The sequence below is a fragment of the Geospiza fortis genome, unplaced genomic scaffold, assembly GCF_000277835.1.
Source record: "Geospiza fortis unplaced genomic scaffold, GeoFor_1.0 scaffold614, whole genome shotgun sequence".
NCBI classification, from domain to species: Eukaryota; Metazoa; Chordata; class Aves; order Passeriformes; family Thraupidae; genus Geospiza; species Geospiza fortis.
Genome location: NW_005054488.1, coordinates 871,208 through 884,055, shown reverse-complemented (window position 1 = coordinate 884,055; position 12,848 = coordinate 871,208). Strand labels below are relative to the sequence as shown.

The window sequence follows — 12,848 nt, the reverse complement described above, 5'->3', positions numbered from 1 at the left end:
GTCAAGTGTTGAAAGTCCAAGAGCAGAGACTGCACAAACGGTTTGGGCAACTTGTTCCACAGCGTGACTAACCTTGGTGTGAAATTGCTCCTGTGTGCATCTGTGCCATCTGTCTTCAGCTCCTCCCTCTGCCTGCTGTCAGAATACCCTTCCACCATGCATGGCTGTGAAGAGCCTGTCTGTGCTGGTTTTGTCATCTCCTGTGTGCTGAAGGGCTGCTCTTGGGGCCCTCTGAAGCCTCCTTTTCCTCAGGCTGAAAAAGCTCAGATCTCTGTCCCTCCTTGCTGGGTAAGAGCTCCAGCCCATAACCTTCTAGGTGACCTTCTGCTGAGCTTGCCTTACTTATTGTTGTCTCTGTTGTATCAGAGAGCCCCAAACTGGACACGGTTTTCCAGGTGTGATCCAGAGGTGTCCCCTGTTCTCTGCACCGTGGCTGTGCCCTTTGAGCTGGCTGTGCTGTCAGCTGTCACTGGGGAGTGCTGCTGACATGAGCAGGGTGTCAGGTCCTTTTCCAGCAGAGCTGCCCCCAGCCAGCCACTTCCCAGACTGTGTCAAGATGAGCATGTTACTCCACCCCAGCTGCAGGACTGGATTTTAGATGTTCAGGTGATCATTTTTGAAAGAAGGAAGAAAAACCTCAGATTCTCTTCCATCAAAACCAGCTGGACATGAGTTTTCTTCCTTACAGTCCCAAGTAGTGCAATTTCTTTTGTGATGTAGCATGAGGTACTTACTAACAGCTTGGAAAAGATCCACCTTTTAAAAGCTCAGAAACCAGTTTTCTGTGTTTTGTTGTGTTATCCATGTATATACCTCAATTAATCTTATTCAGAAACTGGTCACATTACATAAATTAATTGGAGTCAGTGTAAGATGCACAGGATAGTTTTGATTTTAAAGAAAGGCATGAATTCTGATCTCTAGAAATGACAGACTCAAATGACAAATTGATGTACTGCTCACCTTGAATATGACCATCCTGTTATACTTCCTTTAGCAAGAAAATACGGAGCTACAATGTCTCACCTTACTGTAGGAAAACTCTGGTGAAGTTCTACAAGGGGTTTGTCCTGGGGGGAGCTCTTTCAGCTTTGCTGTAGTAGCTTACACTAGGGCAGAACTGACCCTTCTGTTCTTGGAGGTAAATTTCTCAAGCATATCGGAAAAATATTTGACTGAACTTGGCTCTGCTGTTACTGTGTCAAGTTGATGTATTTGCCCACCTAATTAAGTTGGGAATTAGTCTGCTGGATGTGGAAGTGAATGTAAAGCTGGGTGGCCAGCTCCTGTTCAGCTGGAAAGAAAGATAATTGCCAAACAATCCCCAAAGTATTAATTAAGGTATTTTCCTTGTTTTGGTTAGACAGGCTAACAGTTTTTGGTATTCAGAATATCCTTATATTTAATTTCTAAGAAATTTCTAGTTTTCTTCTGCTGTAGTCACTGTCGTAACAGACATTTGCCATTGCTTCTTACCTTGTTTTTTTAATTGAAAGACTGTAAAAGTATTCTCTGGTAATGTTAATCCAACCCTGCCTATGTACTTCTTACTCTTGGGCTGTTTCCTTTTGCCTGACCTTGGGCTGGATGATTTATCCTCCCCTCAAGGCACCATCTCACTGAACACGGCTTCCCTGCCTCCTGTGGCAGGATGGATGTCTGCTGTCCCCAAATTGTTACTTCTGCAATAAAGGAGTAACTGTGCCAGTCTTGAGCTGGCTATGTGAACAGTGTCCAGGTTTGGGCTTGTGGGCCTGTCGTGGTCTTGGTGTTCTGTTTTTCCACCCCCCACTCACCCTGTTTTAGCCCATTGTGCCCAGGAGTATGTCCCTGAAAGCTTCCTGTCCTGTGCATGCCTCAGATTCCATTTTAGTTTACCTGTGTTTTGATGTAGCAGCTGGCTGTGCAGAAGTTAGTAGAAGGGAGGATCTTATTACTGTCATCATTTTGTTGTGTCCTCAAGCTTCTCCCAACTTGTGTAATCCCTGTGCTGTTAAACTTCAGACTGGTTCTCATTTGACGGAACGTATAGAGTATGATGTATCCTGCACTTGATGAGGACATATGGCTATTACTGCAGGAAAGCTAATAATAGCACATGCTGTCCTCGCCTAGGTTCTGCTCACAAGTCCAAGGATTTATTTGAAAACTGGTAATTTAGCTCCTAGTGAAATGCCCCAGCAGTGAGCAGGAGTAGTAGCAGCTTTCTGGTAACCTGAACTGTGGTATTTGTGTGCAGGAATACAAATGGGGAAAAAGTAATAATGGAATTTGAACAGCCCAATATGCTGTAATAAGGTAGAATAAAGCTATTTTTAATTAGCCAGTAACAAATGTTAACCTTATTTTAGATCAGGAAGCAGTGGTGAAACAGGGACTTCTGATGAGTTTTGCTCTCATTGTTTCTTGAGGCCAATTCAAAAAAATAAATCTACACCATGAAGGATAGTTGGAGTGAAGTAGAAAAGCTAATAAACCTCATGAAGCCTAAGAAAGTGACATTTTCTACTTGGTCTCTTGTTGGTGAGTCTGAGTATGTCCCAGTGTGAAGTTTTCTTTTCCTTTTTTGTTTTTTTCCTTCTTTTTACGGGAGAAGAGGGTTTAAAATCTCCATTTTACTTGTGTGATAATGTATGTCTTCAAGTTTGTTGGGCTAGATTGGGAGTACACAGCCTGAACAGTACATGTGGATCATGCTTTGGGACAGTTCCAGACAGAACAAAGCTCACTGTAGATCTGTGCTTAGCCAAAAGTCTCCTACCTTGATGTGATTCCCTGGCAGGACAAAGACATACGGGGTCTGTAGTGTGCTCTGCAATTTAGATATGACAGGATTTTGTTTTCATTGCTTTCAGTCTGAATTATTCTATGGGCTGTTTTTCTGAGTTGTTTCCACACTTCTGGAGCCATGTTCACATAAAGGGAAATTAAGTATTTTCTTAATAGGACATTAAGGGTTAGAGCAGTTTACGAGGGGAACCATAAGGAACAGTGTCACCTTTAATGTTTAATTCAGGATTAGCTGTCATTGTGTAGGATGGACCTGATTTCACTTGTAGCTGTAGATTTCCTGAGGGAAATCTGGTTGGTGCTGTTGAGGTGGTTAGAGGTGATAATTTGCAGCCCTTGAGCAGCCTCAGCCCACAGGATGTGCCAGTGCAGTCTCTGTGCTGTCAGAGCAGGGTGCCCACCTGTCTGGGCTCTAGCTACTGCAGGCTTCAGGACTTTTTTTCCAGAGCTATCTGGAGTCATAAGGATTTCTAAATCCACCCATCTGATAAAGTTGGCTACATTGTGTAAGTTTTGATGATCTTCCCAAGCAGTTCACCTCTTTATTGCTTGTGGTGAGACAAAAGCTGGTTCTTTGTATCTTTGGTGAGATAAAAGATGCTGGCTCCGATAGTGGAACAGCTTTTTGCACCGTCTCATTGTTACTTTTGGCAGAGCCAACCTGGTAAATCTGCCAAAACAAAGAAGAAAATGTAGTAAGAAAAAGACTACTGTATTTGAGAAGAAATAGAGTTTGACTTTCAGTTAATGTCTAATTAGGGGCTCAAACAGAGAAGTTAGAAACCACGTGTTCAGTATTTCAGTCTTGATGGACACATTTCAAAACCTAAACTAGTCAGTGTGGTAAGTCAAAACAGGACCAATGTGACCTAAGAATTATTGAGGGGAAATTCTGAGCCCCTGGCTTAGAAAATTGGTCCTGTGAAAATGGATCAAGTGTGATAGGAATGAAAACCTCATTCCTATCACACTTGATAGGAATTCCTATCACATGAGGAGTTAAAGCCTCAACTCCTACAAATTTCTTAATTTTAGAAGTGTTGGAGAAGCTGCTGTAGAGCTAAACAGAAATGGGATTTATATACTGCACTGCCTGTGGAAAGTTATGTATCTTGGGTATTGCTATTGAAATAGAGAAAGTGGAGGTGATACCTTGTATGCAGCTGTACAGGGATAGGCACTGAATTTTTGGGTGTGCTGTGCATCCTAACAAAAAGTATAATTTGGACAAAAATACATGTGCTGACTGCTTGAAACCTGCTTTCCACCGTTTTCAAATGTTTAGAGTTAGAATTAGAAAAATTATTGTAGTTGTTTTGGTTTGCCAATTTGAGATTTCCCAGCCAATGCAGCAAATAATGTGGTGGGCTGAGTGCTGGCTAAATGCCAGTCTGCTCACTAGAATGTACTCACTCATTTCCTGCTGTGAGATAGGATCAGGAGGAAGGCAGAGCAGGCTGAAAACTTTAAAAGGATATAAAGAAAACTTTATTAATAGTAACTAAAATACAGAATAATAAGAATCAAAATAAAACTTTCAACATTTCTCCTTCCCCCTACAACCTTTTCTTTCCCACCAACAATGTACAGAAACAATTCAGTCAGTTTATCACCTCTAGAATAACCTTTCTTCAGTTCACTTAGGGAGAGGAGTGTCCCTTGCCATGCTATGGAGAATTCTCCACAAGAAACAGTTCCGTCGTAGCATTTAATCTTCACAAATAGCAGCTGCCTGGAAAATCTGCAATCGTGAAGTCCCTCCCATCTTTCTGCAGCCTTCTCACACTTGTGTTTATGGGCCATGTCAACTTATGGGGTACTGTTTTAAGGATGAGCTGTTCAAGAGTAAAAATAACCTTTCTTCAGTTCACTTAGGGAGGGGAGTGTCCCTTGCCATGCTATGGAGACTTCTCCACAAGAAACAGTTCCGTCGTAGCATTTAATCTTCACAAATAGCAGCTGCCTGGAAAATCTGCAATCGTGAAGTCCCTCCCATCTTTCTGCAGCCTTCTCACACTTGTGTTTATGGGCCATGTCAACTTATGGGGTACTGTTTTAAGGATGAGCTGTTCAAGAGTAAAAGTTCTCTTTATCTACCTTTGAAATCATCTCTGGGAACAGAGGTGGTCGTCTTCTCTCCCTGGGGGCACAGGGTTTTCATCACTCTTCTCTCTCTGTTCAAACTTCTCATGGGATCACAGCTACTTCAACATCTGCTTACTTTAGTATAGATACCTTTGCTCGTATTTCCAATTTGAATGATTCATCCCGCATACTTTTCAATGAGTTACAGAGAAAAAGAGTCTGATGTGTCAATTATATTCTTCTCCATAGCTTTACAAGAGGATTTCAGCTTTAACTTAAGGCATCTCCCCATTTTCCTGCCATACGGGACTTGATTCTTTCTTTACTGAACTTGGTGTCTTCGTGTTGTTCCTCTACGTGTCCTCACTCTGTCCTTTTCTCTCACTCGAGGGAGGATTGAAGGTCTACAAGCCTTATTTGGGCCCTGAAAGAGTTAAGATCTCACCTGGGACTTGCAGATGGTGATCCCTCAGGGACTTGATCCCTGCCGGGTGGTGCCTGGAGCACTCCTGGTGATGGGGATGGCACTTCAGGCAGCACTGGGGCTGTGTCACAATGTCAGGGCCCGGGCTAGAACGGGGAAGCCACTCTGGGCACGGCTGTTTGCCAGCCCCTGCTGTGCCCAGCTCCAGCCAGGGGCTGCTTTCTGCCCACGCTGCAGAGCTGCCTTGGTTTTTTAGTGGCTGCGCTGTGGGGAGGGCCGGGATCTCAGCGGCCGGGTGTTCAGTTTGTGAGGGTGCCCAGGATGAGGTGAGAGATGAGGAACCTGACTCCATGTTCTCAGAAGGCTGATTGAGTATTATATTATATTATATTAAAGAATGCTATACTAAAACTATACTAAAGAGAAGTACAGACAGAGAAGGCTAGAAAAGAATTAATAATAAAAACTCGTGACTGACTCCTCAGAGTCTGACACAGCTGATGGTGATTGGTCATTAAGTAAAAACAACTCATGTGTTGGATAAAACAATCTCCAGACCTCATTCCAAAGCAGCAAAAAATGGAGAAGCTGAGGCTTCTCAGCTTCCCAGGAGAAAATCCTGGGCAAGGGGATTTTTCCAGAAAATATGACAGTGACAGCCAGGCTTGGCCTCAGCAGCCAGTGAGACCGGGACTCTCCCTTCCCCCTGCCTGCAGCTGCTGGGGGGCGCGGCGGGCCCGCGGCCCCCCCTGCCCGGCCTTACCTTGTCTGGGGCCCCATGGCCTCCCCTGCCCGGCCCTGCCTTGGCTGGGCCCCTCCCCTGCCCGGCCCTACCTTGGCTGGGCCCCGGCCCGGCCCGGCCCTACCTTGGCTGGGCCCCGGCCCTGCCCGGCCCTGCCTTGGCTGGGGCCCCCTGCCCTGCCCTGCTCAGCCACCGGGCCAGGAGGGGAAGGGAAGTGTTGCACTTCAGTAAGTCCCTTTGAGCAACCTGCGCTTTTGGGGCGCGGAGCACGCTGGCTGAAAAGGAGCTAACAAATACAGCAAGGATGGGTCTTTGTTGGGAGATCCAAATGGTGTTTATTCTAAGAGGGTACAGGGACAAAGAGAAAAGCAGACTTGGGATAAAGTAAGGGGAAGACGGAGTGGATCTGACGGACGAGGGCCAGTGGAAACGGGGAAAAATGGTGCAGTAAAGCAGGGGAACCAATGAGGCAACAGGGGTGGAGCAGCGGGTAAATGAGAGCCAAAGGGATCAGGAAAGGAGAGAACATTATAGGGGGAATGCTAATATTGAAAAGGGGGTGAACGGGGGTCGCATCAACTGGGGGAGCCAATAAAACTTAAAACATTAATGTGTGGTCGCAGAGGCTTAGGGGAGGGAGGCTTTTCTCACCCTAACCCCAGAGGGGGGTTTCTCCTAGCCTGGTTCTGCCCTTCCAAGCTTGAAGCGCTGTAGTCACTGTTGCAGGCCTCCCAGCCTCAGCAGGGAAGAACTTTTCTCTCCAGATGCCAGAGGATAGAGAGTTTTTCCTGGAGTTTGTTCATTTTTAACATTTGTGTTCATAGGGTGTGTTCAGCTTTCTAGTGGTTTAACAACGTGTCAGTCTTCAAAACCAGTTGCTGATTGGTGTTTTTAGGCACGGAGGAAGCTCTCAGCAGCTCCTCTCAGAAAAATCATTTCTATGGGTGGCATCTTCCTGCCTCACCAAATGTCAATTAATGCAAAACCAGCACAATTATTAGTGACAACTTGCATCCCCACTTTTATAAACGTGTCCCCCAGCGCATAGGTGCTGCCTGTTTGATTCCAGCCTTGATGCCTTTTGCTTCTGGCAGTATCAGAGCTGTTTTCCTGTACTGTAACAAATGTTTGTTACCAAGTCAGGAACCCAGCTGACCAATACAGGACAGGCAGAATTCTCATTGTTACTGCACCAGCGTATTCTAGTCTATTAAAGTATCTTGCAAAATCTTTTTATTACTCTTTTCAGGGCCAGTGTGCAACTTGAACAGTTTCCTTCTTTTTCAGGAAGCAAAAGATAATTTGTAATATATTTCAATTGGGATGTTGATGTTTTTTTCTTCTTTTCCTGTTGCTCTTCCTGTGCTTTTTAATTCTCTGCCATGCTCAGCAACAAGGGTGTGTTGTTTTTATTCTCCCTATGTTTTGCGTGGTGTTTGGTTGTCTTGAAATCATTCCCCCCTTGATAAATAAGCAGTATTCAGAAGGAAAAAAGGGAGATGCAAGGTGAATGTTGAGCTTCTACCCGGCATATGTGTTAGTTTAATTTAAAAATGTTTATGCATATAACATCAATAAATATCCATATTAGGAAAAAGCCTCTCTAGCTAATTGACTGAAGAAGTATCGGTAGAAACAATCACTTTGGGATCCAGTGTTAGCACCTTCAGTTAGTCTTTTCTGAAAGAGATGACATCTCTTCATGTGGATATAATTTCTGGTTATAGTCTGAACTGACTGAGCACAACCAGACTGCTGCTTTTATCTAGCTGTAATATGTGCTGTGTCCCGTACCTCTGGTCCTAAAAGACACAGCTGTTGTTCTGGAAAAACCTCCCACTTTTATGTGGCAGAGGCTGGTGTTCTCTCTCTCTGTGGAGATACTCCATAGCAAGCTGTTGATGTTAAACTCAGAACTGAAATGATGTTGCTGTTCTGATAAGTGTGTGAGTGAAAACCTCCTTGTATTTGATATCCTCCAAAGTGGAAGAGTGATTTTCCAACAGAAAGCAAAATGTTGGGATTTTTCTGTCCTCTTCCATCAGCTTCTTAATTTATGAAGCTGAAATGGAAGTTGGCCTAAGCAACATCTGACTGATGCTTCTGCTTGAGAAGAGAATCAAAAGCTGAGCAAACTTTTGTTTGGAGAACAGGAATGGTACTTTGCTACGTTAAATAAAACATAAGATTTAATTTCTGAAGAAATAATTATTTCGTTGGTTTTGTCTGTTTTTGGTACAGGTCATTAATGCTGCTTTAGCTCTTGCTGCCAGACCAAAAAGTCAAGTTGTGAGAAACAACATGGAGATGTATAGGAGTACGTGGGAGAATCACATCCGTGTTCTCACTGAGGCTGTGGATGATATAACAAGTATTGATGATTTCCTTGCTGTGTCAGGTATGATAATTTTCTGAATCCAATTGTTCTTTTATAAGCTTTGAAAATTTTTCATCACTTTTCAATAGGAAACCAGTGAAAGATGAGATTGTACAGTGATTTGTGAAAGCATTGCTGTTGTTTCAAACACCCCCACCCAGTGGATGTTCCTGCTGTGCATGGTGTAGAGCTGGGCAGAAGTCCCTGGGGCTGACCAGGTGGGTGTGACAGGGGTGCACTTCTCCATCCCCACAGCTTCATTTACCTCTGCAGCTCCAAATCCTCTCTGCAGCTGTGAGAAGTCTCCGAGGAAAGGAAGTGCATATTTCTGTGCATGTACCTTAAAGAGGTTCTTGTGCTACCCTGTGTTCCAGTTCCTGTGCAATGCACAGTAGAATTTCTGGAATTTTCAGTGTCACAGATATTTGTCACACATATATACTTTAACAGGTCTCTTCAATGAAAAGGCCTTGGGTAGTAAACTGTATTTACTGAAGCAGTGAGTGTCTTCATCATTTAAAAAGAAGAGTGAAAACAGTTGTTTCACTTTTTGCAGTGTAAAAATCCCAGTTCTGAAGTGAGGTTCTGCCCTCGCTGTCTCACTTTCCTTATTGAGGAAAACAAAAGCATTTCAGTTGCTCAGTGCCTGTTTTTTCTGTTGATCCTGCTAAAATACACCTTCATATGCTTAGTTTAGAAATCCTTGTATTGTGAAGCACATGTAAATTTGTATAATTCTACTTTTTTGTTTTCTCTTAAAGTAGCAAAACATGGAAAGGAAAAGTTTGTCTCATGTGCCTTAAATGTGTTCAATTTCTGTGTGTCCATATGGTCAGTGGGCCCTGTGCTTGCCCATTTCTCTTTGGGCATGTCCTTTGGCCTTAGTTCCATTAGCTGTGACTGTTTGGTTCATGCAGCAGTAGGAAACATGAGTAGTTCTGCAGGTGTCAGGAGTTCAAAACCCTTGTAAGTGAAGTCACAGCTGAGTTCACATTGCCAAGTTCTGCTTTGCTCATTAAATGTGAGGGTAGACCCTGCCTGAAAGGGGCAGTGTTTGGGTGTTCATTGCTCTAAAGCTTGCTTGGTGTCATCACTGTGGGGCCTGGAAGCTGCTGAGTGGAGTCCCAGTGAGTGAGGGTGTTTTTCTTGCCGTCAGATGTGGAGATTCCAGTGCATCCAGCATGGGCAGAGATGGCTGCTCAGGCCCTTTGTGAGTCTGCTGATGTGGGATAGAGACTTTTCCTTGGGGTGGGAAATTCTCCTTGCTGTACAAGGTCAGCTGGTGTACCTGGCATGGACGTAGGTCTGAGTGTAGAAGAATTTAGTGCAAATAGTGTGGCTTAGTTATTCATAGTTTCTCTCCTGTGTGTATCTCAGCATCTTCATACAGAGTAGCAGAACGTGAGAATTATTTTCTCTCTGTGTAAGTTAGCCTTTGATGGAAGTGCTTTATGAACCTGCCTCTTGCTTATAGTGCAAATCTTGCCTGTTTCTGAGATTTCCTGAAATTTATGCAGGTATTGCTAAAGCTGTTAATAAAGAGATGAAACAAGTCAATTTCTAATGAATAAAATACATGAATCTCTTTAAAACTCGGGAGATTTCATAGCAGGTTAAAAATCTTCTGTCAGATTTATTGAGCTAAATGATTATTTTTATCTATACAGCTATGATTCATTAAAATAGCACATTTCAGGGTTTTTTTTCCCAAAATTTCTTGGACTTGAGGAATAAAATTAAGCATTCCAATAATAATTGTGTAGAAGAAAAATCCATCATTGGGCAGCTGCTCATTTCAGGGAAGACTCCTGGCTTTTTAGTGTATTTACATTCTTTAGTTGAACATATTTAAATAACTGACTATTTCGCAGTAAGTAAAAGCAGAAACGAATTCAGGTAGCACTGATGCGTAGGCCTACATGCCACGAGGTCCAAGAAAGGTAAACATTGCCATATTTCCTTTAAATTGTGTGCAGAACATCTTCTGTAAGCTTTGGCAGAACCCTTTGGCACATGTTAATTTAATTTGTTTGAACTTCAAGTGTCATGCTTGTTCTTAAGGGCTCTGTTGAGAAGATGTTTCTCAATGGCAATGTCACCTGTTTGCTTTGGGAAGGTTTTATTTTACTAGTTCGTGTACAAAGAAGTAATTATTAGGAGTAACTGTAAGGAGCAGTGCAAACCACACTTGGTTTACTCCTCAGGGTATTAGCACCATTGTGTGTTCTGAGGGATTAAAACATTCACACACTGCTCTGTCTAAATAGAAAGGTCAGAAGTGGAATAGGAGGTGGTATCTGCCCTTTCTTGGAAATCACTCAGTAATTAGGGAAGGTAACATGCTTTGAGGATTTTGCATTGTGTTTGAGACAAGGGAATTCCAGAACTGGTATTTAACAGCCCTGGTTTTTCTACAGGAGTTAGTATTGTAATTCTCATGCCAACATGGGCATTCTGGGCAAGAAATACCTTTTTAGATATCAGATTGCTTTCAAAACAGGAGCTGTGCTGTGCTGGCATGTCAGCTCCTCACTCATGTGAGTTGGAGCTGCTGAGTTTGCAGGTGGGGGGGGAAAGGATGAATCCTGGAGTCAGAATTGCATTCAGAGTTACAGGACACTTTTTAGGAAGTACAGTAAACACACCTTCCCTGGAGGTTCTGGTGATTCAGAACTCTGCATCATACAAGAGAATTGCCTACTTCAAAGTTCATTTTAAATTTCTTCTCGGACTGATGGAGAGGTCAGTTATTTCTGACCATCCTGCCTGTCCCACTGGCACTGAGGGAAGGAGAATTGTGAGCATTTGGAAGGTTGGTTGTTTTTTCTTTGTTGCTTTTTTTTATTGTTTTGCTTTTGGTTGGTTTTTTGTTTTGTTTTGTTGTTGTTTGTTTTTAATGTTTGTAGAAATGACATCTAATAATAAACAAAATGCTGCTCTTCTTTTTCTCTGTATTGGTCTTTGCTTTTCGGATTCATGCATCTTCTTGAAATTGGATCTTTTTTCAGTTGTGTTTTATTGTTGCCAGTTATATGGTACTATAATCAAAGGAAAACAGCACTACAGAACAAAAAAGATGAAATCAAGTCTTTACAAGTGAAAAAGAGGTCTGATTGCAAAGAGTTGTAGTGGAGGTCTGTTCCTTACAAAGGAAAGCAAGAGTTAATGACTTGTGCAAAAAAAAAAAGTCATTGTAATTATGAAACATTATAAATTATGATACTGTTGTTCATAGATTTGTTACACCTTGTAGGAACAGAGAATCAGTCTCACCCTATCGGTTTTGGATAGTTAATTTATGCAAGGAAGAATGTGGGTGTTAATCTTTACAACCCACTGACATTAAGTTAAAAAATTACTGTCATCCATTTATCATGATGATGTGAAGTCACAGATTCATAAATTAAAATGTGCTGTTGCATTTGATGCATGAATTTCCAGGAAACTGGTTTTGTTCTGCTTGTAATTGCATTCATGGTGGTAAATCTGAAGTTTTATCCTCAACCCTCTGCTCTTGTGAGCTGACTCTTTGTGTCTTCTCTCTCATACAATTAGCCTGAAACAGACTTTGAGGCTCATTTCCTAGTGTTGATTCTTCTGTGTTATTTTAATACTCTTATTCAAAACTGCCTTAGTAAACCTAGTGGGTGTAGGTAGAAAATCTGAAATATCAGTATTTCCTTCCTTTGTGTGTATGTTTTCTGCTCCTGATGATGGTGTGTAATTGCAATGACAGGCTAATTGCAATTATTAAGTATTTCAATTTTGTCATGTGTTAGAAAAATGGTAAGAAAAGGCTTGGATCTTTCAGTCCCAGAATTAACTTTTTCAAGGACCATATAGGTAAGATCTGAAGTGTGTTATATATACAAAATTCTCAGGACCTGTGATTTTTTCTTCCTTTCTGTTGTCTTCTTGAAAAGCTTGCATGACAGACCCCTGTACTGCTTCTGTGTCCTTCTCTTAAAGTCTTTGCCCAAACTAAGATTATTTCATCAGCTGGACCTTCTCTTGAGCCTCCCTAATGCTGTCTGGAATTCTGCTCACTGTGATATTTATAACATGACAATGCTTAAATGCCTTTAATAGTAGCTCCTCTTTAGCCACAAGGGAAGTGCCGTGTTTTCATTAAAACATTTCCTTGTTCATCTCTTTTCTCATTCCTCCTAGTGTATGAGGAAATGTGTCTTCAGGTACAGTCCACAAATGACCCAGAAGCTTTTCAGTTGTGTGAAGTGAAGTCTGTGCCCTCTGCCCTTTTATATACCTTCTTAAAATACCATTTGTCTAAAGTGCATTTTGTCCCTTGCAATTGCCTCAGCTCTTTTCATTGAATTAATTTTTTCTAAGGTAAATTCATTCCAAATAGTGGGTAAGAAGTCATTAGACAGTGAGAGGGTTTTGTCTGATGTCCAGCTTGTTGCTTCCCT

At 42.3% G+C, this 12,848-nt stretch overlaps 1 protein-coding gene across 1 annotated transcript in view; it reads left to right on the top strand.

Annotated features, from left to right (window-relative positions):
- CTNNA3 (catenin alpha 3) overlaps positions 1–12,848 on the top strand; it is a 417,013-nt gene that overhangs the window by 284,622 nt on the left and 119,543 nt on the right. Inside the window, exon 11 of the mRNA XM_005428499.2 lies at positions 8,283–8,439. Coding sequence (XP_005428556.2) covers positions 8,283–8,439 — 157 coding nt within the window. The remainder of the gene's footprint in view (positions 1–8,282; positions 8,440–12,848) is intronic.